General features: G+C 44.8%; 1 protein-coding gene across 3 annotated transcripts in view; it reads left to right on the forward strand.

Annotated features, from left to right (window-relative positions):
- Positions 1–27,657, forward strand: part of LOC311232986 (serum response factor-like) — a 162,548-nt gene that overhangs the window by 126,014 nt on the left and 8,877 nt on the right. For all 3 annotated transcript variants that reach the window (XM_084319833.1, XM_084319832.1, XM_084319834.1), the window contains 3 exons: positions 1,790–1,951; positions 7,804–7,899; positions 11,630–11,815. In XM_084319833.1, the coding sequence (XP_084175959.1) occupies positions 1,790–1,951; positions 7,804–7,899; positions 11,630–11,815 (444 nt within the window). The remainder of the gene's footprint in view (positions 1–1,789; positions 1,952–7,803; positions 7,900–11,629; positions 11,816–27,657) is intronic.

Genomic DNA, 27,657 nt, shown 5'->3' on the forward strand with positions numbered 1-27,657 from the left:
CATATGTTCCAGTGTTAAATACAAACCTGGTTAAATAAAGGCTAAAAAATTAAAAAATAAATACCGTGGTGAATATAAGTATAGTTATAGCATGGTCTGGGGTCATTCCCGAAAGGCTGAGTAATAGCCATATGCGTGTATTCTACTAAAAGCGTTGCCATTTCTTGCCTGGACTAGCTACTATTCTCAAATCAAATCTAGATTATTGGTATTATGTTTCATCATGAATGCATGAAAGGGGGGGGGGGGGTCGTTTTTTGGTGCTTTGATCGCCACCAACGGCATACGTTGTGGAGTAACGTTACACACACACTTTCGGATCGTAGTGAAGGCATGCTTGGATCAACGCAAGATTGATATCATATAGCCCTTACCTTGACTAGGATGTACCCCAAAAAGAATATTCCAATTATCTGATCGCCATTCCAAGTATTGATGTCCATCGTGTCGCCAACATAATCCATCACACAACATGCATCGGGAGTATTGATTCTTCTCAATCTGAGCGTTATAACCGCTTGTCTTGCCCGGAGAAAAATAGCTGACCCGGACGCGTCTATGCCGGGTTCCTCTGATTGGCCACTAAGCCCACGTGACCCTACTCTAGCACGCCCCCCTTTACATCGTTACTTTAAATCAGGGTGAACGCTGTTACGCTGCCACCACCCACTTCAATGACAGAGCTCTCATATTTGCGAATGCATAAACTATATCTTAAATTATGGCTATGTGTCTAATATGGCCGTCGCTTATCAATGACTTGTTTTGTTTACATCAGGGTGAACGCTGTTGCATTCGCAAATATGAGAGCTAATTTATTTAAGATCAATTGACAGAGCTCTCATATTTGCGAATGCATAGTTTATGCATTCGCAAATATGAGAGCTCTGTCATTGAAGTGGGTGGTGGCAGCGTAACAGCGTTCACCCTGATGTAAAGTAGCAATTTTTTATTGGTTTGTCATGACAAACCAATTACATAATCCAACATATGTGTAAAGAAACAACATATTCCAGTTAACAGTATATTTTTTAAATGATTCGTTACGGTATAAATGAGGTTAACTGGAGCTGTGTATTGCTGGCTCTCATATTTGCGAATGCAACAGCGTTCACCCTGATGTAAACAAAACAAGTCATTGATAAGCGACGGCCATATTAGACACATAGCCATAATTTAAGATATAGTTTATGCATTCGCAAATATGAGAGCTCTGTCATTGAAGCGGCTTGTCGCGGCTCATGCGCGGGCGTAAGCGATAACTGGCGGCGATAAGGGGGGCGTGCTAGCGTAGGGTCACGTGGGCTTAGTGGCCAATCAGAGGAACCAGGAAACCGAACAGCGTTGTAGAAGGCATAGACGCGACCCAGACCCATATAATCGATGCACAGCCCTTTGCGATCTCAGACTCATTCCCTATGATAACATCAGGCTCCCTGGATGGATAATGAATACAAAAATCGGAAAAAATAATAAACAACCAAAACCCGAGATATCTCGGGTCTGGCGCCCAACCGCTGGCGAGTTAACTCGACTTATCTTGGGTTTGGCGCCCAACGTGTTAACACTTCTCTGGTCTCTCTTTTAACACCTCTCTGGTCTCTCTCTCCCAGCAGGCACCCCTCTGCCGCCTGGCACCCCCACCATTCCTCTCAGCCAGCTGGTCTCTCTTTTAACACCTCTCTGGTCTCTCTCTCCCAGCAGGCACCCCTCTGCCGCCTGGCACCCCCACCATTCCTCTCAGCCAGCTGGTCTCTCTTTTAACACCTCTCTGGTCTCTCTCTCCCAGCAGGCACCCCTCTGCCGCCTGGCACCCCCACCATTCCTCTCAGCCAGCTCCAGCAGCACTCTCTCGCCCTCCAGGGCCACAGTCAGGCCCTCGCTGCTGCCTCTCAGAGCCCCCAGGGCCAACAAGCTGTCTTCCGCTTCCCTGCTGCTGTCTCACTCACAGGTAGATACCTGTCTGTCTCTCTGTCTCTCTGTCTCTCTGTCCGTCTGTCTGTCTGTCTGTCTGTCTGTCTGTCTGTCTGTCTGTCTGTCTGTCTGTCTGTCTCACAGGTGCATCTACCTGTCTGTCTCTCTGTCTCACTCACAGGTGCATCTACCTGTCTGTCTCTCTGTCTCACTCACAGGTGCATCTACCTGTCTGTCTCTCTGTCTCACTCACAGGTGCATCTACCTGTCTGTCTCTCTGTCTCACTCACAGGTGCATCTACCTGTCTGTCTCTCTGTCTCACTCACAGGTGCATCTACCTGTCTGTCTCTCTGTCTCACTCACAGGTGCATCTACCTGTCTGTCTCTCTGTCACTCACAGGTGCATCTACCTGTCTGTCTATCTGTCTCACTCACAGGTGCATCTACCTGTCTGTCTGTCTGTCTGTCTGTCTCACTCACAGGTGCATCTACCTGTCTCTCTCTGTTTCTCTGTCTGTCTGTCTCACTCACAGGTGCATCTACCTATCGGTCTGTCTCACTCACAGGTGTATCTGTCTGTCTGTCTGTCTGTCTGTCTGTCTGTCTGTCTGTCTGTCTGTCTGTCTGTCTGTCTGTCTGTCTGTCTGTCTCACTCACACCTGCTCGACTCGTGTACACACTCCATCTACAGAGGGCCGCATGTAAACGTAATCTAATGTTATAGAAGGACAAAAAACACATTGAATTCTGGCAACGATGTAACGATGTAGTAATGCTGCGTTACTTGGATTAGTAACTGTAATCTAGTTACTATTTTGGAAATTCTAAAGCCTTACTTTACTTGTTACTGGGAAAGTAATAGAATTACAGTATCACGTTACTGATTAACGCGTTACTGCCCAACACTGGCAACTGACCTGGCCAAGAGCTGGATAACTAACGGAGAGAGACCTTGAGAACTGTTGGGATTGTTGACTTCATTACTGAAACCTGAACCCTGCACTAACCCTAACCAGACCTTTTTATCTTTTATACATTTTTTATCTTGTTCTTTACCTCTACTCTGACATTTTTATTCTCTAGACTTTATTGTTGCTGCTATTACCATGCCTGTATATGATCTGGCACTGGATTTACTATGATATATTGCCATGATATATTATTAGGATATATTACTACAATATATTTCTAGAATCAGCTTGTTGATTGTTGTTTAACCCTTTTTTTTTTTTCTTTTATGTGCATTGGTTGCCATTTGTTTTACATGGATATGCTCTGGTGAATTAATTAAATAGAAGCATTACTTTCTATTTGTTTTATAGTGATGTTCTATGGTGAGTTAATTAAATAGAAGCATGCATTGCTTTCTATTTGTTTTATAGTGATTCTCTATGGTTAATTCATTCAATAGAAGCATTGGTTTCTATTTGTTTTATAGTGATGCTGGTGAATGAATTTAATAGAATCATTCGTTTCTATTTGTTTTATAGTGACGCTCTATGGTGAAATTGATATTGGCGTTCACTCACTATGCTACCTGTTGTCACCTATTCGGGAAATAATAATATTTTTGAGGAGCATGAGAGAAGGAGCAAATATGGGAAACAGCAACTCAGCAGTATTCTGGATGTTTCCTGTACAAGCACTCTTTTAAACTCAGGACTCTTAGCAGGCCTGAAAACCTTATTTCAAAAGGCCTTTTGATTGGAAGCTATTTCTTGTGATTTTCTTTTCTTTTCTTGTGCTGTTGTTTTAAATATTCTGTTTATACTATGTTTTTAACTGTTTTATTTAAATTTAATTTGTATTCTGTATTTTATTTTATTATTATTAATAATTGTAATTTTTTTTTACTGTTTTAACCCTGTAGCACTTTGGGATCCTAGTGAACATAAAGTGCAATACAAATACGATTTATTATTATTATCAGCAGTATTCTGGATGTGTCCTGTACTTACTGTACCTGTAAAAAAAAAAAAAAAGCATTCCATGTGAAGGTATTCTGTATTTTTGCATGTCAACTAATAAAGAAACTTGTATTCTGGATGTGAATCTCACTTCACTGGCTCCCCATCACCACCCGGACTGAATACAAAATATCCCTTCTGACCCATCAATGCATCCACGGAAACGCTCCCCCCTACCTCAAAGATCTCCTCACCCCAGAACCCTCCACCTGTAACCTTCGCTCCGCCAACACAAACCGCCTCCTTCCCCCCAGGACCAAGCCTGCTCCTCGCCTATGGAATGCCCTCCCTGACTACCTGAGAGCACCACAGACCACTGCTTCCTTTAAAAGAGAACTTAAAACATACCTCTTCACGAAAGCCTTCCCTTAGTTTTAACCTTTTTATACATGCCTTGTGCGTTTTATCCCTTTTTTATGCTTTATGTCTTGTTTCTTTAATTGCCTAATGTTTTCAAATGTTTTCTGTTTTTACTCTGTAGCACTCTGAGACTTGGTTTCCAGATATATATAGAGTGCATTATAAATCGAATGTATTATTATTAGTATGTGTACTTACTGTACCTGTATTCTGGATGTGTACTTACTGTACCTGTATTCAGGATGGGTCCTGTACTTACTGTATTCTGGATGTGTACTTACTGTACCTGTATTCTGGATGTGTACTTACTGTACCTGTATTCAGGATGGGCCCTGTACTTACTGTATTCTGGATGTGTACTTACTGTACCTGTATTCTGGATGTGTACTTACTGTAGCTGTATTCTGGATGTGTACTTACTGTAGCTGTATTCAGGATGGGTCCTGTACTTACTGTATTCTGGATGTGTACTTACTGTACCTGTATTCTGGATGTGTACTTACTGTAGCTGTATTCTGGATGTGTACTTACTGTAGCAGTATTCTGGATGTGTACTTACTGTACCTGTATTCTGGATGTGTACTTACTGTAGCTGTATTCTGGATGTGTACTTACTGTATTTTGGATGTGTACTTACTGTAGCTGTATTCTGGATGTGTACTTACTGCAGCTGTATTCTGGATGTGTACTTACTGTACCTGTATTCTGGATGTGTCCTGTATTTACTGTATTCTGGATGTGTACTTACTGTAGCAGTATTCTGGATGTGTACTTACTGTAGCAGTATTCTGGATGTGTCCTGTACTTACTGTAGCAGTATTCTGGATGTGTACTTACTGTAGCAGTATTCTGGATGTGTACTTACTGTAGCTGTATTCTGGATGTGTACTTACTGTAGCAGTATTCTGGATGTGTACTTACTGTAGCTGTATTCTGGATGTGTACTTACTGTAGCTGTATTCTGGATGTGTACTTACTGTAGCTGTATTCTGGATGTGTCCTGTACTTATTGTATTCTGGATGTGTACTTACTGTTGCAGTATTCTGGATGTGTCCTGTACTTACTGTAGCAGTATTCTGGATGTGTACTTACTGTATTTTGGATGTGTACTTACTGTAGCTGTATTCTGGATGTGTACTTACTGTAGCTGTATTCTGGATGTGTCCTGTACTTATTGTATTCTGGATGTGTACTTACTGTTGCAGTATTCTGGATGTGTCCTGTACTTACTGTAGCAGTATTCTGGATGTGTACTTACTGTAGCAGTATTCTGGATGTGTACTTACTGTAGCAGTATTCTGGATGTGTACTTACTGTACCTGTATTCTGGATGTGTACTTACTGCAGCAGTATTCTGGATGTGTACTTACTGTAGCAGTATTCTGGATGTGTACTTACTGTAGCTGTATTCTGGATGTGTACTTACTGTACTGTAGCAGTATTCTGGATGTGTACTTACTGCAGCAGTATTCTGGATGTGTACTTACTGTACCTGTATTTTGGATGTGTACTTACTGTACCTGTATTCTGGATGTGTACTTACTGCAGCAGTATTCTGGATGTGTACTTACTGTACCTGTATTCTGGATGTGTCCTGTACTTACTGTATTCTGGATGTGTACTTACTGTAGCAGTATTCTGGATGTGTACTTACTGTAGCTGTATTCTGGATGTGTACTTACTGTAGCAGTATTCTGGATCTGTACTTACTGTAGCAGTATTCTGGATGTGTACGTACTGTACCTGTATTCTGGATGTGTACTTACTGTACCTGTATTCTGGATGTGTCCTTACTGTAGCTGTATTCTGGATGTGTACTTACTGTAGCTGTATTCTGGATGGGTCCTGTACTTACTGTATTCTGGATGTGTACTTACTGTACCTGTATTCTGGATGTGTACTTACTGTACCTGTATTCAGGATGGGCCCTGTACTTACTGTATTCTGGATGTGTACTTACTGTACCTGTATTCTGGATGTGTACTTACTGTAGCTGTATTCTGGATGTGTACTTACTGTAGCTGTATTCAGGATGGGTCCTGTACTTACTGTATTCTGGATGTGTACTTACTGTACCTGTATTCTGGATGTGTACTTACTGTAGCTGTATTCTGGATGTGTACTTACTGTAGCAGTATTCTGGATGTGTACTTACTGTACCTGTATTCTGGATGTGTACTTACTGTAGCTGTATTCTGGATGTGTACTTACTGTATTTTGGATGTGTACTTACTGTAGCTGTATTCTGGATGTGTACTTACTGCAGCTGTATTCTGGATGTGTACTTACTGTACCTGTATTCTGGATGTGTCCTGTATTTACTGTATTCTGGATGTGTACTTACTGTAGCAGTATTCTGGATGTGTACTTACTGTAGCAGTATTCTGGATGTGTCCTGTACTTACTGTAGCAGTATTCTGGATGTGTACTTACTGTAGCAGTATTCTGGATGTGTACTTACTGTAGCTGTATTCTGGATGTGTACTTACTGTAGCAGTATTCTGGATGTGTACTTACTGTAGCTGTATTCTGGATGTGTACTTACTGTAGCTGTATTCTGGATGTGTACTTACTGTAGCTGTATTCTGGATGTGTCCTGTACTTATTGTATTCTGGATGTGTACTTACTGTTGCAGTATTCTGGATGTGTCCTGTACTTACTGTAGCAGTATTCTGGATGTGTACTTACTGTATTTTGGATGTGTACTTACTGTAGCTGTATTCTGGATGTGTACTTACTGTAGCTGTATTCTGGATGTGTCCTGTACTTATTGTATTCTGGATGTGTACTTACTGTTGCAGTATTCTGGATGTGTCCTGTACTTACTGTAGCAGTATTCTGGATGTGTACTTACTGTAGCAGTATTCTGGATGTGTACTTACTGTAGCAGTATTCTGGATGTGTACTTACTGTACCTGTATTCTGGATGTGTACTTACTGCAGCAGTATTCTGGATGTGTACTTACTGTAGCAGTATTCTGGATGTGTACTTACTGTAGCTGTATTCTGGATGTGTACTTACTGTACTGTAGCAGTATTCTGGATGTGTACTTACTGCAGCAGTATTCTGGATGTGTACTTACTGTACCTGTATTTTGGATGTGTACTTACTGTACCTGTATTCTGGATGTGTACTTACTGCAGCAGTATTCTGGATGTGTACTTACTGTACCTGTATTCTGGATGTGTCCTGTACTTACTGTATTCTGGATGTGTACTTACTGTAGCAGTATTCTGGATGTGTACTTACTGTAGCTGTATTCTGGATGTGTACTTACTGTAGCAGTATTCTGGATCTGTACTTACTGTAGCAGTATTCTGGATGTGTACGTACTGTACCTGTATTCTGGATGTGTACTTACTGTACCTGTATTCTGGATGTGTCCTTACTGTAGCTGTATTCTGGATGTGTACTTACTGTAGCTGTATTCTGGATGTGTACTTACTGTACCTGTATTCTGGATGTGTCCTTACTGTAGCTGTATTCTGGATGTGTCCTGTACTTACTGTATTCTGGATGTGTACTTACTGCAGCAGTATTGTCCTTGTCTCTCTCCAGGAGCAGGCATGTCTCAGCTCCAGGCCATCCAGGTCCACACCAGCTCCAACAGCGACAGCAGCCCAGAGATGTGCCACACCTCCACTAACTCCACCGGTAAACAACGCAGCCGGTCTGAAGACCATGAGAAGTGATGTTCCATCTGCTCCTCCAAAAACAGTGGATCAGCTTGAAACATGTCTTGGTGTTGATAACACCTTAACTCGGCTGAGACGATATGCCATTTGGAAGAATCGATAAATCGGGACAAAATTATCGATAAATATCTATTATTTTTATTAGTATTTTTTTTATTTACATGTTTTTATTATTATTATTTAAACAACTAATTTATGTTTATTTTGCAGCAATTCTTTGTCGCCATCTTAAGTGTTACAGATTTCCCCATTCAAATCTACCACAGTGATCCTTCTCATTTTATAGTCGGTGGTCTCTGGATGTGATGAGGAGTGCACTGCATATTGAATGCACAGTGCAGAGTTGAATTTACATGAAATGGGGATGTTTTAACTAAGACCTAATATTTTACTATAGTATAGTATATATTTTATATTTTAGTAAGTATTAAAAAAATATATATATATATACGAATTGTTATTTTTTACACAAGCAAAAAAATCAATAAGTGATGCCACTTATCGATTTCACGCAGTTATCGATAAATCGATGAGTGGTCTCAGCCTTACTTAACTCCTTAACAACTGAGGAGTTTGTCGCAGTCAACCAGCACCTTGACCCTTTAGCTCAGCTGGTTAGTGCGGCCGCCTGTGGTCCCAGGTTCAAATCCACTCGGTTACGTTGGTGACAGCTGTGGGATCTCACTGCCCTGTGAATCTGTATCCAGGTAAGGCTGTCCCTGAAGCCTGTTTTTGGGATTCGAACTTTGTCAGGGTTTTTGGTTCGAACCTTCGTTTTAAATTTTTAAAGGAAATAGACAAAAAAAATTAATTTCTTTTTTTAAGACATTTTTTTTATTTATAAATATCCACAAACTAAATCCTCAATTTGATTAAATTAGTATTTTATTATTTTATTTTGTATACTATAATATTAGTGTAGCCTAATCTTTATCTGCAACTGTGAAGAAAAACCCCATTGGTTTAAACAGAATGAATAGACTCATAAAAAAAATATTAAAAAAAAATGTATAAAATAAAATAAAATAAAAATGTATTAAAAATAAAAAATTCAAATGTTGATTTAGAATTCGAATACCAACGTAACGAACGAAGGTCCGAACGTTTGGGCTCAGCCGTCACAGTCAACCAGCACCTGCTAACGGGTCAGAGTCTGTCACAGTCAACCAGCACCTGCTAACGGGTCAGAGTCTGTCACAGTCAACCAGCACCTGCTAACGGGTCAGAGTCTGTCACAGTCAACCAGCACCTGCTAATGGGTCAGAGTCTGTCAGTCAACCAGCACCTGCTAACGGGTCAGAGTCTGTCAGTCAACCAGCACCTGCTAACGGGTCAGAGTCTGTCACAGTCAACCAGCACCTGCTAACGGGTCAGAGTGTCAGTCAACCAGCACCTGCTAACGGGTCAGAGTGTCAGTCAACCAGCACCTGCTAACGGGTCAGAGTCTGTCACAGTCAACCAGCACCTGCTAACGGGTCAGAGTCTGTGTGTCACAGTCAACCAGCACCTGCTAACGGGTCAGAGTCTGTCACAGTCAACCAGCACCTGCTAACGGGTCAGAGTCTGTCACAGTCAACCAGCACCTGCTAACGGGTCAGAGTCTGTCACAGTCAACCAGCACCTGCTAACGGGTCAGAGTCTGTCACAGTCAACCAGCACCTGCTAACAGGTCTTATCCTTTAGCTCAGCAGGTTGGCACAGCGGCTGCCTGTGGCCAGAGAAACAAATATATTAATTAAAATGGTTGGACCTGCAAGATTTGTACTTTGTAGGTCTGCATTTTAAATGTAAGGAGTAAGTACGTATGTTTTTCTCTGAAATGTAATTGAGTAAAAGTACAAGTATACAAACCTAATAATACTCGAGTAAAGTACAAATCCCCAAAAACAGTACTTAAGTATTGTAACAAAGTACAATTACTCAAGTACTTTACACCCCTGCCTATTGGACATGTTGTCCATGTTGACTTTATCTCAATAGCCTTTCCCTTTTTAAAAAGGCAATACTACCCACCTGTATTTCTTCAGGTAGGAAGGATGTATTGTGTGTGTGTGTGGTGTTCCTCTATCTTTTTTCTGAGCCTCTCTGAGGAACAAGCTGTTGGACAGGGTTTAAAATGAGCCCAGTCATCTTCTAGATTAGAATCTATTAGTCATTTTAGCCCCTGTACAGAGCAGTTGACCTCACTCTATTCCTCTTCTATAAACAGCTTGAAACTCTCTGGTCTCTGTGGCTGGTTGAAGTATTTCACCCTGGCAGTGATGCTTACGGTCACTGAGCGCCCTCTGCTGGACATCGTGGGTAGACTGCTCTCTTCCATCAGTACAGTGTGTGATACCTGTACATGTCTCCAATAACAAGAAACGGAGCTGGAGACTTGAGGCTCGAGTCTGATTCACATCACAAAATGAAAACTTGAGACTCGAGTTAGACTTACCTGCTATAAGATTCAACTTGACTTGAGACTTGGCTACTCGGGCTCAACCAGATTTGTAACAGTGAATAACTGGCGAGTTACAACTGTAATTCAACTAAACTACTGTATGTAGAATGGAACTAAATCTTTTGGCCCAAAGAGATACTAAACTACATCACAATATGAGCAATGTCTTTTGCTTGGGATTTGACCATACAGACCTGTAACTTGACTTGCTGCAATAATCTACTAATATTATAACGAATCAATCTGCTGATGTTAATGACCGGAACGTACACATCACCCTGCGCTGTGATTGGCTGCGTTGTCGCATCATTTACCAGACCAGAACATGATCCTCTGTGCGTTCAATGAAGATTTTCATTGATGATTTTCATAATGGCAGTAAAACTCTGAGCTACAAACATACTGACAGTAAAACGCAGAACTACAAACATAATGGCAGTAAAACATTGAACTACAGTAAATGGACTACAAACATAATGGCAGTAAAAGACTGAACTACAAACATAATGGCAGTAGAACTCTGAACTACAAACATGGTAGTAAAACACAGAACTACAAACAATGGCAGTAAAACAGAACTACAGTAAATGGACTACAAACATAATGGCAGTAAATAGGGCTGTCTTAAATAGTTCAAAGCTTTGTTCGATGGGCATGGGATTCGAATATGAAAATAAAATTTGATTAAAAAAAATTAAGTAAATAAAAAAATATGATTTTTTTTTCTTTTTTTGCAAAATCAACTCTGCCTCTCTTTGTTAACTACAACAAGCAATGCTGTTTGTTATTTAAGATGAGGTCGGACTCGGCACTGACAGATTTGTGTTCATTGTGCTGCTTTTATAAAGCCTCAAATGACGGCTTACAATATTTCATGAAAGCAAAGTGTTTTGTTTGTCTAAGATTTAAAAAGGTTTAAACTTTACAGCACTGACAAAGTTGAACAAAGTGCTGTACAAGTCCCACAACATAAAAAATGTATAATATTCATAATGGCAGTAAAACACTGAACTACAGTAAATGGACTACAAACATAATGGCAGTAAAACACTGAACTAAATGGACTACAAAAAGAATGGCAGTAAATGTTCCCAGGGCTCATAATGACAGTAAAACGTTCCCAGGGCTCATAATGACCGTACAACTGCACTCTTTGGGTAGAGGTTTTTTCCTCCCTTCTCCTCCTTTTCATCCTCTCTCCTCCTCTTCCCTCTTCTTCTCCTCCTCCCTCTCCCCTCTGCCATAGTCAGTCTCCCAGCGACCATCGTAACGTCCTCGCTGCCTACCTCTGTGGCTGGTCACATGATGTATCCCAGCCCCCACACTGTGATGTACGCCTCGTCTCCTGCGCTGTCCGACGGGGGTCTGGCCGTCCTCAACGCCTTCTCCCAGGGCCAGTCCGCCATGCAGGTGTCCCACGGACAGGACGCAGGTGAGACGCCCATTATTAATTTTAATTATGTACATATTTCTTATTATGTACACTTATTATGTGACTAAGTCTGACTGCACTAAATGTGACTACTAAATCTTACTGTACTAGCCACAGTGGCCCGTGGATTCTAAATGTACCATGTCATTTTCACTATTACCAGCTGAGAACCTCCAGAACTGGTTGTCTTCCTACGGTTAAAGCAGGCTAGAAACGAGCTGAGACGAACTGAGACAAATACAGACAAACTGAGACAAACACGGACAAACCAACATGTCAGGCAGCAGCTCTGGACACACTAGACTCAGGCAGGGGTCGGCAATAGGCGGAAAATTGGCGGGCCGAAATTGGCCCGCCAGCAATCATTTCTGGCCCATCAATTTATTTTGAGAATATGATATTTATTTTATTTTCATCATATTATTTTTATTATATGCATACTTTATGTTTTATCCATGTTGAGAGTGAATAACAGGTATAATAACAGGTGAGGTGCAATGTACCGTATATATAGGCTTGCTCAAAGTGAGGTGGACAGCGCGTGGTGCTGAAATGGGAAACATGAGTCCATGAAATAAAAACAACAGTTCAGTCATTCAAGCTTTATCTTTACTGAGTCATGACTGACGGCACCACACATGCATGTGAACAGTAATGCAATTAAAAACAATGCAAAAACAATGCAATTAAACTTTAAACAAAAAGAGTGCTTGAAGAAGCTCCTGAAATGACCTATAGGTATTTGAATTACGAGACATTCGGAAGTCCATTAGCTCCATTTCCAGTGCAGCCTCATCTAACAAAGTTAACTATCATAATCGATCGTCCCACTATATTCCTTTATCCGTAATTGATCAGTCTCCCCAGTTAGTAGCTAGATTACTATTCTAGATTTAGCTAGATCCACTATTATCCCTGTACCCAAAAAATCCAAGCCTGTTTGCCTCAACGACTACCGCCCTGTAGCTCTCACCTCCATAGCCATGAAGTGCTTTGAGAAGCTAGTAAAGGGCTACATCTGCTCCTCCCTCCCCATTAACATGGACCCCCTGCAATTTGCATACCGCCCCAACAGGTCCACGGAGGACGCCATAGCCCATGTGCTGCACACAGCAGCATCACACCTGGACAAGAGGCAGGGGAACTATGTGAGAATGCTATTCATCGACTACAGCTCGGCATTCAATACCATAGTCCCCTCCATACTCATAGCCAAGCTCAGGGACCTGGGCTTGAACTATGACCTCTGCCAGTGGGTCTTGGACTTCCTGACGGGCAGACCCCAGGTGGTGAGAGCAGGCAACTGCACCTCCTCATCCATCACCCTCAACATAGGGGCCCCCCAGGGCTGTGTTCTGAGTCCCCTCCTCTACTCCCTGTACACACACGACTGTGTGGCTCAGCGGAGTAGCAATACAATCATCAAATTTGCTGACGACACAGTGGTGGTGGGCCTGATCTCTGCCAACGATGAGAGGGCCTACCTGGAAGAGGTCAAGGTCCTGGCGGGATGGTGCCAGGAAAACAGCCTCTCCCTGAACGTCAGCAAAACAAAGGAGATGATTGTGGACTTCAGGAGGTCGGGGGTCAAGGACTACAGCCCCCTCAGCATCGACGGGGCACCAGTTGAGAGAGTCAACAGCTTTAAGTACCTCGGAGCCTACATATCCGAGGACTTGACATGGACCACACACATTGACAGTGTTGTGAAGAAGGCACGACAACGCCTCTACTTCCTCAGGCGCCTAAGGAAGTTCCAAGTCAGTCAGAAGATCCTTAAGAACTTCTACTCATGTACAATAGAGAGCATCCTGACTGGCAACATCACCTCCTGGTTTGGGAATAGCACTGCACAAGACCGAAGCAGACTACAAAGAGTGACACTGTTGTGAAGGGCCAGATTAAACCGAATATATATATTTATTTATATATATATATTTAATTGTATTTGTATATTCTCTAATATTCCCTGATATCCCTTGTATATTCCTTGTACAATATGCATTGAATATCCATTCTAGCCTACTGAACATCCCATAATAGTCTCCATTCTACTATTGGTCGAGACCTTGGTGCCAGGCTGCCATACCCCTCAGACCCAGTTCAAACGTACCGCTCGACATGTACGAACAAGTCCTAGTTCCGCGTAGGAATTTGGCTACCGCACCACTAATGGGACTATTTGTTCATAGTGCGTATATATACTGCGCTACTAAAGTAGGACTTTCTTTTCAGTCCAGTTTCTTACCCTCCAATAGAGTCACAGACGTAAAGCCTCCCCGCGACGCCACGTGTGGGAGTAAGGCCAAGTTCGCCTACCATCGGTATTGAGACATCGTGTATATTAATATTTGAATAGTCATATTTGGCACTATATCGTCGAGTTGGACGTAGTCTATTAAGCTAATAATAGTCTGTTAATATATAGTGCTTCGTGCGGTGAGAATACTACCGTAGTCAGTACCCCATCGTTTCGGGCAGAGAACTGGCTGCTTACCCAGGGTGGTTGACCCTATGTGAAGCTGCACCCGAGGAGCCCCAGAGCCGACGAGCGAGTGGACCTGTATACCGGATTATTCTACCGACGACAGCCCGCCTTCCCAGGCACGGATTATGCTTTGGATACTTTGATTATTCCATGGATAAAGACCCCCGACACTGCCGTGTGTTGGAACCCCCCCCCCTGGAGAGGACGCAAGGTGAGGAGACGCTCTGCAAGACGAGGTCGCTTCACGTCTCCCCCGTGGACCGGAGAGAGCCGGCCCACAAAGAGTCCACCTGCTTTCATCTGTGGTCCAAGGATCGCCGGCGCATTGAACGGCACTACAGTGGGTTCACCTGGGATACCCTTGGCCGGACGAGGCAGCCGGATTCTACCCCCCCCCCCTCCTACTCCTGTCGGCTTACAAGCGACCGGATTAACCCCCTCTAGTGTATCTAGTATAATCATTAAAGTATCATTGCTGTTATTCCTTAACTATTCCAGGTCGTATATTTACCACCTGCGCCTTCAGAGATTGGACATTCTCTATTGATATACCGACGAATACTCCTTGCCATAAAAGTGCATACTATTTCAATTCATAAATGTAATTAAGTGATTAAGTGCTTATTCTACACACCATCGCTGTGTAGAAATAAAGACCTGTTTCTAATTCGTACATTTGTGTTGGATCCGTTTCATCTACGTGAGAGTGTTCATGATAATATATTTATGCCGTGTACTGGGTGGCCGAATATTAAGTACAAAGGTAGTGGTAGTAAGTATCATATCTAGTAATACAATATTGAAATGGCCTATGATGAACACTCCACGAAACGATCCTCCTAACCAACGCCCGCAGCGCGAACGACGGCTCCCTCAGTACTTAGAGGCTTACGCTGTCAGTCAACAACCTAGTCTTCTACTAACAGTAAACGCGGTAAAACTAGAAAGTAAAAGTATGTCTAACCCCAACGCCCAGACTACCCCGACCATAGAGGCCCCTACGGGCTCTAATGTAACTGACCAAGTTCACGGTGGGGACCAGTGGGAACCAGACATGACTTCACACCCCGCCAGTACTGAAGAAGTAGTCCCCGATGAGTCCCGGGAGGAATACAACGCTACCGAGAGAGAACTCGGCACGGAAGAAGACGGGGAGAGCACCGTGGAGATGGAGCTCCAAGGCTCCGCAAGGAGTACCCCGAGGGAAGGCTCCCCTATACAACCGCCTTCTCCCAGCGAGGCAGAGAGGACCCTACAGCAGGCCTTCCTCATCAGCCTGAACGCCGCTGCTGAACGCGACCGACTGCAGATCCAGCAGCGAAGCGAACACGAGCAGATACGTCTAGAAATAAGACGCATTCAGATGGAAGAGAATGTGGCCCGAGAACGAGCCGGTGCTCAACGGGACGCAGCGCGCGACAGACAGCAGTCGCAACTAATAGAACAGCTGATCAGACGGACAACACCCTCTCCCTCCGCCAGAGGCTCCAGGAACTCGTCTAGACACACCTCCAGGGCGGCATCCCCTAGCCGAGTAAACAACCCTGAACTTGACCAACAGACGAGGTCTATACCCCCCACAGACCACCTCCCCCCACCGGTCCAAGCGAGACCTAGCAACCGGGAAGGAGCAGCATATCCTGTGGAGAGGCTAAACCAGAGACTACAAGCACTGGATGACCTAACTGAAGACGAAGAGGAAGAGGAGGAGAACCACGCCCGAAGACAGCACAGTACTCTACCGGACCAGGAGGTCCGGTACAGCCCAGGCTATACTCCCGCGGAGCTGCGCTACAGACCCCCGACTCTATACACGGGTGAGCACGACGCACGACCCGCACCGAGGAACAGCACCTGGACAAGCGGGCCATGGTACACTGCCGGTACCAGCCCATACCAAGGAGCGGGAGGAGACTCGCCTAGGAGGCCTCTCCCCCAACGCTCGCCGATGTATCCACAGTCAGCGTCATACATTGGCACGCCTATGGTACCCGACTTCACCCAAGAGAACCGGGCCCAGTATACAGAACTCCGCATGTGTCTGGAGACCATGTTGGTGGATGTATTGGATGAACGCCACAAATACGCCATCCTACTGAAGCACTTAAAGGTGCCCCGCGCACATAATATAGCGCTCGCCTACGCGACTTCCACCACCCCATACACAGCAGCGCTGGTAGCATTGGACCAGAGGTATGGGCGCATATGGGATTACGTGATCCAGGAGATCCGACACATCGACCGCTTACCCCCAGCAATAGACAATCGAGCACTGGACGACCTGTCCATCAGAGTGCAGTCCCTGGTAGGGATGTTGGGAGCGCAAAGAGAGAAGGGGAGGCATGAACTTTACGCCAACTCAAATGTGGAAAGGATCCTGGAGAAGCTGCCGCCCGCTCGTCAGGAGCGCTTTAGGCGGCAGAGGGACCACAGAGACCCGAATGGCCCCGAACCGAACCTCCTCGATCTAGCAGACTTCCTGGCGAGAGAAGTCAGCAGCCTACGGCTAGATACATTCGGACGGAGCACCCCTGGCTCCAGAGAAGGAACCAGACGACTAAATGATGGAAGAAGATCGGTGACTGTGATGCACCAATCGGAGTCAGTACCGAGCAGCAGGAGCCACAGTACCCCCTCCAGAACGGAGAAGTGGAAGATAGTGTGCCCCTACTGTGAGAAAGAACACTGGCTAGCGCAATGTGACTCCTTCCCCAAGCTGAATGCGGAGGAAGCAGGTCAATGGATAAAGTCCAACAAGCGCTGTTTTCGCTGTGCGCGCTCACACATGGCAGCCGAATGCCGCTTAAAGAAAAGGTGCACCAAGTGCGATGGAGCCCATCTGGACATACTTCACGACAGTAACAGACGGCGCCCTTCACCTGCACCATCCAGCCGCAAAGCGAGCGTCATGTACATCGATCCCGCCAGCAGCAGTGGAGCCCGAGTACTCCTAAAAGTAGTGCGTGTGACACTAAGCTACCAGAATAAAGTCCTGGACACTTACGCCGTCCTCGATGACGGGTCAGAGAAGACCCTGCTGCTCGCCTCCGCTGCGGCCCAGCTAGGGCTGCGGGGAAGCGAAACCCAAATGACAATTCGGACAATAAGACGAGATTTGAAGACGATAAAGGGCGAGAATGTCTCATTCTCTATCGCAGCAAGCGGCCAGCCTGAGCGACGGTACCAGATTGCAGACGCTTTCACCAGCCAAGAAATAGGACTGTCACGGTACACATACCCCGTCGCCAAGCTGATGGAGAAATATGCACATCTGCGCAAGTTACCGATCCCGCTCATAGACAATGCTATGCCGACCCTGTTGATAGGCTCCGACCATGCAGACCTCATTGTCCCGATAGACCGGGTTCATACCGGACCCCGAGGCTGTCCTGCAGCAGTCGAGACCCGTTTGGGATGGACTCTCCAAGGCCCGCTCGCCAAATCTCTCAACCGAAGTACAGCCACTAGATGTCTCCACTCTCGAGTCACAGAGGGAGAAACCGCACTCCTGCAACACGTAGAGCGGCTATGGACCTTAGAACAAATGCCCTTTAAGAACGGAAAGAAAGACATTCGCTCTAAAGATGACATTTACGCAATTCACCTCCTCGAGACAGGGACCAAGAGAGTCCCGGTCAACGGCGTGTTGAGATACGCCACGCCACTCCTGCGGCGAGAAGGAATGCCTACTTTCCACGCCAAGACAGACGCCACAGAACGGTACCTGCTGAACACGGAGCGGCGCTTAGCCAAGAACCCCGCCCAAGAGAGTGTATACCGCGCTGAGATTGAGAAGCTCATCACAGCGGGACACGTCACAAAGATGGACATTAAAGAGGCTGACCAGACCACTGAATCGTGGTACGTGCCCCACCACAAGGTCCATCACAACGGTAAAGACCGCATAGTATTTAACTGCAGCGACCAGATCGGATCCCAAAATCTAAATAAAGAGTTACTGCCCGGTCCCACACTCGGCCCCTCCCTACTCGGCGTTCTACTCCGCTTCCGCCAGGAAAAGGTGGCCATCAGCGGGGACATTAAAGGAATGTTCCTGCAGGTGAGATTAGTAGAGGCGGACAAGCCCCTGTTACGGTTCCTATGGAGAGAGAAGCCAGGAGATGAGCACCCAGCCATCTACCAATGGGAAGTCCTCCCCTTCGGAACGACGTGCAGCCCCTGCTGTGCGACATTTGCACTACAGAAACATGTAGCAGAGGACCCAGCAGCGGACGAAGAGGTCCGACACAGCGTAAAGAACAGCTTCTACGTAGACAACTGTCTACAAAGCCTTTCAACCCAGGAAGAAGCCGAGGCTCTCCTGATTAAACTCCGCGCCTCATTGATCAAAGGCGGCTTTGATCTCAGGCAGTGGGCCAGCAGCGATCCGCAAGTACTGCGCAGCCTCTCCTCCGAGGACAAGGCAGCCAGCAGCGAGACCTGGATGGCTACAATCCCGGGAGAAGCCCAGGAGATGACCCTGGGATTGGTGTGGCGATTCAAAACAGATTCGCTGCACTACAGACACAAGCCCCTGACTACGGAGCAGGGAAGGCCGGCGGCGGCGCCGACCACCAGACGGAGTGTGTACACAACACTCGCCCGACAATATGACCCGCTAGGATGTATTCTACCGTACACCACCAGGGCAAAAATGATTGTACGAGCATTGTGGGACAAGGACCAGGGCTGGGACGACCCCATTCCCGCACACCTTGCATCCACCTGGAGAGAGTGGGAGATGGAGCTCCACTCACTCCCAGGCGTTAATATGCGCCGAAGCTACTTCCCACCCACGGTGAGGCCAGAGACATGTAAAATGGACTTACACGTCTTCAGTGACGCCTCAGAGGTCGCATACGGATCAGTAGCCTACTTGCGGGCCCAAGACCAGGGGGGAGAGATCTACACAGCATTTGTCCTCGCCCGCTCGAGAATAGCCCCACGCAAGCAACAATCTATCCCACGTCTAGAGCTCTGCGCAGCCCTAGCCGGAGCGCACCTAGCCACGCTCATCCAACGTGAGCTCACCATACCGGTGTCTAGAACAATCCTGTGGTCAGATTCCACGACGGTACTCGCCTGGATCAAATCGGACTCATGCAAGTACAAAGTCTTCGTGGGAGTCAGAGTCACCGAGATTCAAGACTTAACCGAAGAGTTAACCGGAGAAACAGAGTGGCGCTACGTTGATACAAAACAGAACCCAGCTGACGTCATCACCCGGGGGATGCCCCTGGATGACCTCACCCGTCGCAATGTCTACAGTGACGGCCCCGCATTCCTAAGACTCCCGGAAGGACAGTGGCCCATGCCTATCCCGAGGGAAGCAAGTCCAGAGGAGGTGGAAATTAAGAAGTCTGTGTTCTGTGGATTGAGCACCGTAGCCTCCACCGACCCTAACATAGACGATTGCACGTCCATAGAGAGTGCACAACAAAGAACATTCCTGCGGTACCACCCGGAGTGCAAGTCCCCCGCTGATATGTCAGCAGCTAACTACGAGGAAGCAGAATTGCTTCTACTGCAGCGAGCCCAGAGAGACTCGTTCCCCGATGAATTGGCCTGTCTACAGGGAGGAAAGCCCGTCCCATCCGACAGCAGATTAATTCATCTGGCCCCCGAGAGCGACGCTCATACCCTCATCAGAGTGGGTGGTCGCCTACGCAGAACCCCCAACACACTCCTGATGGGGCGGCTAGATCCTGCATTACCACAGACAATGTACCGGCCTGAAGAAGCGAACGGCCGACGAATGTGGAGGTACAGCCAAGTATTAGCCGACAAGTTTTGGAACAGTTTCCTACTGCACTACCTACCGTCTCTACAGACCCACCAGAAGTGGGTAAAGGAGAGAGACAATTTGACAGAAGGAACAGTCGTCATGATTATTGATCAATCACTGCCCAGAGCTATGTGGCCGGCCGGCCGCGTAAGCAAAGTGATCACCGGTGCCGACGGCAAGGTCCGAGCAGCTGAAGTGCTCGTCCAGGGTCGCACTTACACCCGTCCCGTGGCAAGGCTCATAGAACTGCCTCGACTCCCAGACACAATCGATGATGACCATGACCCTACAACCCTATGACTTTGTGAAGTTGACTGACCCCTACAGCAAACCCTTATGTGTAAATAGACAACGCGATTAATCTGTCTCTGTTTAACTGATTAGGTCTGGGACCTATTCAGGGGGTGGCTGTTGTGAAGGGCCAGATTAAACCGAATATATATATTTATTTATATATATTTAATTGTATTTGTATATTCTCTAATATTCCCTGATATCCCTTGTATATTCCTTGTACAATATGCATTGAATATCCATTCTAGCCTACTGAACATCCCATAATAGTCTCCATTCTACTATTGGTCGAGACCTTGGTGCCAGGCTGCCATACCCCTCAGACCCAGTTCAAACGTACCGCTCGACATGTACGAACAAGTCCTAGTTCCGCGTAGGAATTTGGCTACCGCACCACTAATGGGACTATTTGTTCATAGTGCGTATATATACTGCGCTACTAAAGTAGGACTTTCTTTTCAGTCCAGTTTCTTACCCTCCAATAGAGTCACAGACGTAAAGCCTCCCCGCGACGCCACGTGTGGGAGTAAGGCCAAGTTCGCCTACCATCGGTATTGAGACATCGTGTATATTAATATTTGAATAGTCATATTTGGCACTATATCGTCGAGTTGGACGTAGTCTATTAAGCTAATAATAGTCTGTTAATATATAGTGCTTCGTGCGGTGAGAATACTACCGTAGTCAGTACCCCATCGTTTCGGGCAGAGAACTGGCTGCTTACCCAGGGTGGTTGACCCTATGTGAAGCTGCACCCGAGGAGCCCCAGAGCCGACGAGCGAGTGGACCTGTATACCGGATTATTCTACCGACGACAGCCCGCCTTCCCAGGCACGGATTATGCTTTGGGTACTTTGATTATTCCATGGATAAAGACCCCCGACACTGCCGTGTGTTGGAACCCCCCCCCCTGGAGAGGACGCAAGGTGAGGAGACGCTCTGCAAGACGAGGTCGCTTCACGTCTCTCCCCCGTGGACCGGAGAGAGCCGGCCCACAAAGAGTCCACCTGCTTTCATCTGTGGTCCAAGGATCGCCGGCGCATTGAACGGCACTACAGTGGGTTCACCTGGGATACCCTTGGCCGGACGAGGCAGCCGGATTCTACCCCCCCCCCCCCCTCCTACTCCTGTCGGCTTACAAGCGACCGGATTAACCCCCTCTAGTGTATCTAGTATAATCATTAAAGTATCATTGCTGTTATTCCTTAACTATTCCAGGTCGTATATTTACCACCTGCGCCTTCAGAGATTGGACATTCTCTATTGATATACCGACGAATACTCCTTGCCATAAAAGTGCATACTATTTCAATTCATAAATGTAATTAAGTGATTAAGTGCTTATTCTACACACCATCGCTGTGTAGAAATAAAGACCTGTTTCTAATTCGTACATTTGTGTTGGATCCGTTTCATCTACGTGAGAGTGTTCATGATAATATATTTATGCCGTGTACTGGGTGGCCGAATATTAAGTACAAAGGTAGTGGTAGTAAGTATCATATCTAGTAATACAGTCAGGGAATTGTACCCCTCAGTTACAGACACGTTCAGCCGAACGCACAATTGGAGGGGGGCTCCCCACCCTCCAGAACATTTACAACAAGCGTTGCAGGGGCAAGGCTAAGAGAATCATTAAAGACTCCAGTCACCCGAACAACTGCCTCTTTGAACTGCTGCGGTCAGGCAAGCGATACCGGAGTCTCAAGGCGAGCACAGAAAGACTCAGAAGAAGCTTCTATCCCCAGGCCATCAGGCTGCTAAACGAACAATGAACACTACACAACAACAACCATCAAACGCACATAGCACACACATCCACACGCACACACTCACTTTAAACAAACACACTGTAGCACCCACTCCACACACTTTATAGCACACACTCACTTTAAACAAACACACTGTAGCACCCACTCCCCACACTTTATATTTATTGATGAAGGATTGCACTACAACTCGTACACCTTACTGTAAATTGTACCTAAATTGTACCTCATCCCATTTCTGCTTTGCACTATATAGTACTGTACATTAGTACACTGCATAGTATTGTATATTATATGGTAACTCAGTTGCGTCTATTCTGCATCGAACATTGTACATATGTCTATACTGAACACTGTGACCTCATTTTCTACTTCTAAATTACATGCTATACTATGTTATTTGATACTATCTTGTCTAGCACAGTCTCTGGAGCGTAACAGTAAGAAGCATTTTGTATGAAAGTATTCTGTACTTCTGTATGACAACTATTAAAGAAACTTGAAACTTGATTAATATATTTAGCGGAAGTGTCAATAATCGATCGCTGGGGATTCCTCAATCTGGATGCGTCAGCCCCAGTCTCCTCCGTAGACCAGACTGTCTCATTTAACAAGACAAGGCTTGTTTGAGATTCAATAAGTATAATAATAAGTAAGATAACGGATACGTTTAACGAATTCCATATAAATCGATAGTTTTAACATTAAACATTCAACATTAAACCGGTCCGTGGCCGTCAGATAGACGGTTGCGCGTGCTTAATGTAGGATAGACCGATAGAGAGGCGCTTTATAATACAATGGAAAAAAGGTATAATGTTCAGTGCATGTATGTCATTTACAGTTTATTATGCCACCTATGCAGCTCGTTTATTTTGACAGAGTTAAACATTTTTCACTATCATTATATTAAATTAGACATTGTTTTTGGTTCTGGCCCGCCATACAATGGCTTGGGGGAAAATTGGCCCACGGCCAAACCTAATTGCCGACCCCTAGGAAGCTTGATGCAGCTGCAATTGTGGGGAAACTTTATTAGTTGTGCTTGACATGTACGTTTATATGGTCCCTTGTAGGCTGAGCACATATCACTACATTGGGGTCCATGAAAAACAAACAAAAATATATCAAGTGTTCCTTTATTAATCCCCTTGGTATGGCTGCCAATCTCTCCTCCACTCCACTCTCCTCTCCTTCACTCTCTTCATATCATCATATCATATCTATTCGTCATATCATATCTTTATTCATCATATCATATATCTATTCATCATATCATCTATATTTATCATCATCATCATATCATCATCGCATTATATCTCTTCATGATATCATCATCATCATATCTCTATATCATTTACATTTACATTTTGTCATTTAGCTGACGCTTTTATCCAAAGCAACTTACAAGTTTTGTACAACAAGACAGCAGGAAGGGTACAACTCTATCAGCTGAGTAACAATGTTCATCAAAGTGTTGAGTGCTACAGTGTAGGTTAGTATATTAGGACAAGTACATGACAGTAAGGTCAGTTAGGGTTAGAGTTTTTCTTTTCAATATCATCAGCATAGCATATCTCTATTCATCATATAATATCTCTATTCATCATATCATCATATCTCTATTCATCATATCATATCTCTATTCATCATAGCATAATATATTCATCATAGCATATCTATATTCATCATGGCATCATCATATTATATCTCTATTAATCTTATCTCTCTATTCATCATATCATCATCATATCATATCTATTCATCATATTATCATCACATCATATCTCTATTCATCATATCTCTATGAATCATATCCAGTGGCGGCTGGTGAAAATGATTCTAGGTGGGGCGGTGCCATATTCAATCAGTTTCAGTAACTACAGTATATAACCAGACCTGCAAACTGATAAAAGGTGAACCCTGTAGGGGTTTGTGGGCATTGTCTCCCAGAAGAAAATCGTTGTGATTTTAAAATGTAAACAAAGCACTCAGAGAAGAAAATAAATGGAAAAGACAACCCGTATCCAGGTCTGACAGCATTACAATTACATTTGCATATCATAATATCATAACGCAGAGGCTGAGACTCACTTTCTTTTGCTGCCGGTAGAACATCGCGTACGAGTTGGAAGAGCCGTCGCGTGTCGCCCTAACCCTTCGACAAGCTTTGTGATCTGGGCTTGAACTTTCCATAAATGTGTCCATAAATCCATTTAGTTAGATCCAACACTGTCTGAATGTATCTTGTGATTATTATCAATTTCCGACGACGACAACAACTATTAGCATTAGTTATTTCCTAGTTGGTGTGATTCGGGACGTGATGTCACACGAATACCACGCTCGGCCAATAGACGATTTGTTTTATTAGTGTGAACGTAAACATTTCTCCTCTCAAATGGCTTTTGGAGAAGAGATAATATTGAATTTGGGGGCAGCTGTAATCCTGTCTCTTGAGACCCTGCATTCATCATTGTCGTCATCACGTCAGTCCGCACCCCCCTAACACACCAATGACTCTGCTTGGGGCGCTAAATGAATCACCCTTTTAGGCATCATATTTGAAGACGCTGATTGGCTAAATTGAGTTGCTAGGTGCATTTATGTTGCCATGTGCATTTTTAAATTGGCTGCGTTGCGCACTGACGTCCAGTCAGTGGGGCGATGTTTCTAGCGCCCCAGAAGAGAGGGGATGAACAGGAAGCACAAACAATGATTTATATTTAATATATTACACGTTATTGTGCATTTTAAACACAAACATACTTAAAATTAGTAATTGTTATTTATTTTTAAAATGTTTATTGTATCGGCGGCTAGGTGGCGCAGTGGGCAAGGCGCTCGCCACCAACGCAGGAGATGCTGGGTTCGAGCCCAGCTCTCTGCGTTGCTACCAGCTTGGCTGGTCGTTCATACTAATACAATTGGCAGTATTAGGGGGTGGGAAGCTGGTGGGTGGGGATCGGACGTTGTGGACAGCAACTCCTACAGGTCGGTTGGTGCGCCTGCGCACTTGCGCAGTAGAATCGGGAAGCAACGGGGGTGGCGTGTCCCTCCCACGCAGACCCTCGCCGCTGAGAGATCGCGCTGTGCAGGTGAAAAGATGCGACGGCTGCCTCCTCGAGTACCGGAGGGGACACGTGATGCAAGGCTTCGTCCACATTGCAGCCGGCTTGTGGGAGGCATGGCCTAACAGAGTTCGAGACAGGGGAGGGTAGAATTGGACAATACGAAATTGGGGAAGGGAGAAAAATAGAAAATGGGGAGAAAAAGTAGATACAAACATTTTTTTTTATATTTTTTGCAGTCGAAATCTACTATAATAGAAAAATCCCAAACCACTTTCCATTAGGGGGGGCGGCGCCCTAGCGCCCTCTATGGACCAGCCGCCACTGATCATATCATATTCAGCCTATCATATCATATCTATATTCATCATATCATATCTATATTCATCAAGCTATTATTTAGAATGAATCACAAGTTCATACTCGCCTTGGACCCAACACAATCTTTGGAAAGCAGTCAATTCAAATAAAACCAAGGCTACCATTTCCCTGCCTACAGAGGTCAAATATAATGACTATTTGATAACGGAAGGTAAAGAGATTTGCTTAGCCTTCAATAGCCATTTTGCCCAAGCTGGACGTTTGTTTAATGAAGTAGATTGTGAGCAAAATGAAGGGCCTACCACCACATTTCTCTTTGAGCCTATTACTCCAAATGCAGTTTTTAATATGTTGGTGTCTATTGATGCCAGAAAGTCGACTGGGGAGGACAACTTGGACCCTAACTTTCTTAAATTAGCTGCTCCAGTAATCACAGAGCAAATAACATAAATTTTTAATCTCTCTATATTAACAGGCACAGTTCCCAGTATTTGGAAAACAGCCCATGTCTCTCATTTGCATAAAGGTAGAGACAGAACTGACCTGAACAATTATCGTCCAATTTCCAAGTTGTCCTGCTTAGCTAAAATCCTGGAATCACTAGTGAATAACCAACTCAAAAAATTTCTCTCTAATCACTCTGTTCTAAGCCCCCATCATGGTTTCAGAGCCAACCATAGTACAATCTCAGCTACCACTTTAGTTATAAATTATATAATTTGTGCATTGGACAAAAAGAAACATTGTGCTGCCCTATTTATAGATGTATCCAAAGCGTTTGATACGGTTGATCATTCTCTTCTGTTGAATAGACTGTATAGTATTGGTTTTATCAGATTGTTTGCGGTTGGTTCCGGAGCTATTTATCAGGCAGAAACCAATGTGTGAAAGTGGGCAAAACTCAGTTGGAATTATTACCCATTACAAAAGGTGTTCCACAAGGATCAATCCTAGGCCCCATTTTATTTACTATTTATATGAATGATATTATTCTGTCCTTGAAGGGATATCAAGCCCATTTATATTAGGATGAGACAATTATTTACTGTACCGCGGATTCTGTACAATTGGCTACTGACGATCTACAACATGCATTTAATGCTCTGCAAGATGAGCTTATATGCTAAGCTTGTATTAAATGCAAGCAAAACTAAATTCATGGTGTTCTCCTGGGCCAGAAATATTGATCAAAACAGTGTACTTATATCGACTAGAAATGGGTCTGATATAGAAAGGGTAAATTAATATAAATATCTTGGAATCTGGCTCGATGATACTTTTTTGTTTAAATATCATATAATTTAAATTTACAACCTTGCCAGTAAATTGAGGTAAAAAATTGGTTTCCTGTACAGGAATAGCTCTAGTTTCCCAATGATGTCTAGAAAGAGGGTTATTGAAGCAGTCTTTCTATCTGTCTTGGATTATGGAGATGTGATTTATAGAAATGCTGCCCCTTCGACTCTTAAACCACTAGATTCTGCTTATCATTCTGCTCTTAGATTTATCACTGGTGACAGATATGATACACACCACTGCATCTTATATGATAAAGTGGGTTGGTCTTCTCTGGCAGATAGGCGAAATCAACACTGGTATTTATTTATCCTTATGGTCATTAACAGGAAATTACCTCCTTATCTCGCATCACTATTAGTTTGGAACACTAGACCCTATATGACACGCTCAAATGATTGGTTACACTGTACAGACCCAACTTGAAAAATCAGCCTTTCATTATAGTGCGGTGAAAGGCGTGATTCTGGGTGTTCGGTGGTGGTTGGATGGGGGGGCGTGTGGTGTTGTGGGTGGCCTGGGATGGCTTTGGGACGCTTTGGGGTGCTGTGGGGGTTGTGGTGGGTTCTTCATGCAGGGGGGCCCTGGGGTGTCGGTGGGTTGGGGGAGTTCGGCGATGGGGGCTGGCCGGGGTCCGTCGGGGCACGTGTGGGGGGCTGCTGTTCGACTTTGGGGGAGGTCTGGGGGGGGGGGTTGGTTGGAGCCTATGGCGCCTATGGCTTCGGCTGGACCTTTCCCAGACCTTCCCTGGAGTTGGGTATTGGTCTCTTGCGTGTGCTTTGGTGGATTTTGGTTGGTTTTCATCGTTGGGCTCCCTC

Source organism: Notolepis coatsorum, assembly GCF_963971535.1.
Source record: "Notolepis coatsorum genome assembly, chromosome: 8".
Classification (NCBI taxonomy): Eukaryota; Metazoa; Chordata; class Actinopteri; order Aulopiformes; family Paralepididae; genus Notolepis; species Notolepis coatsorum.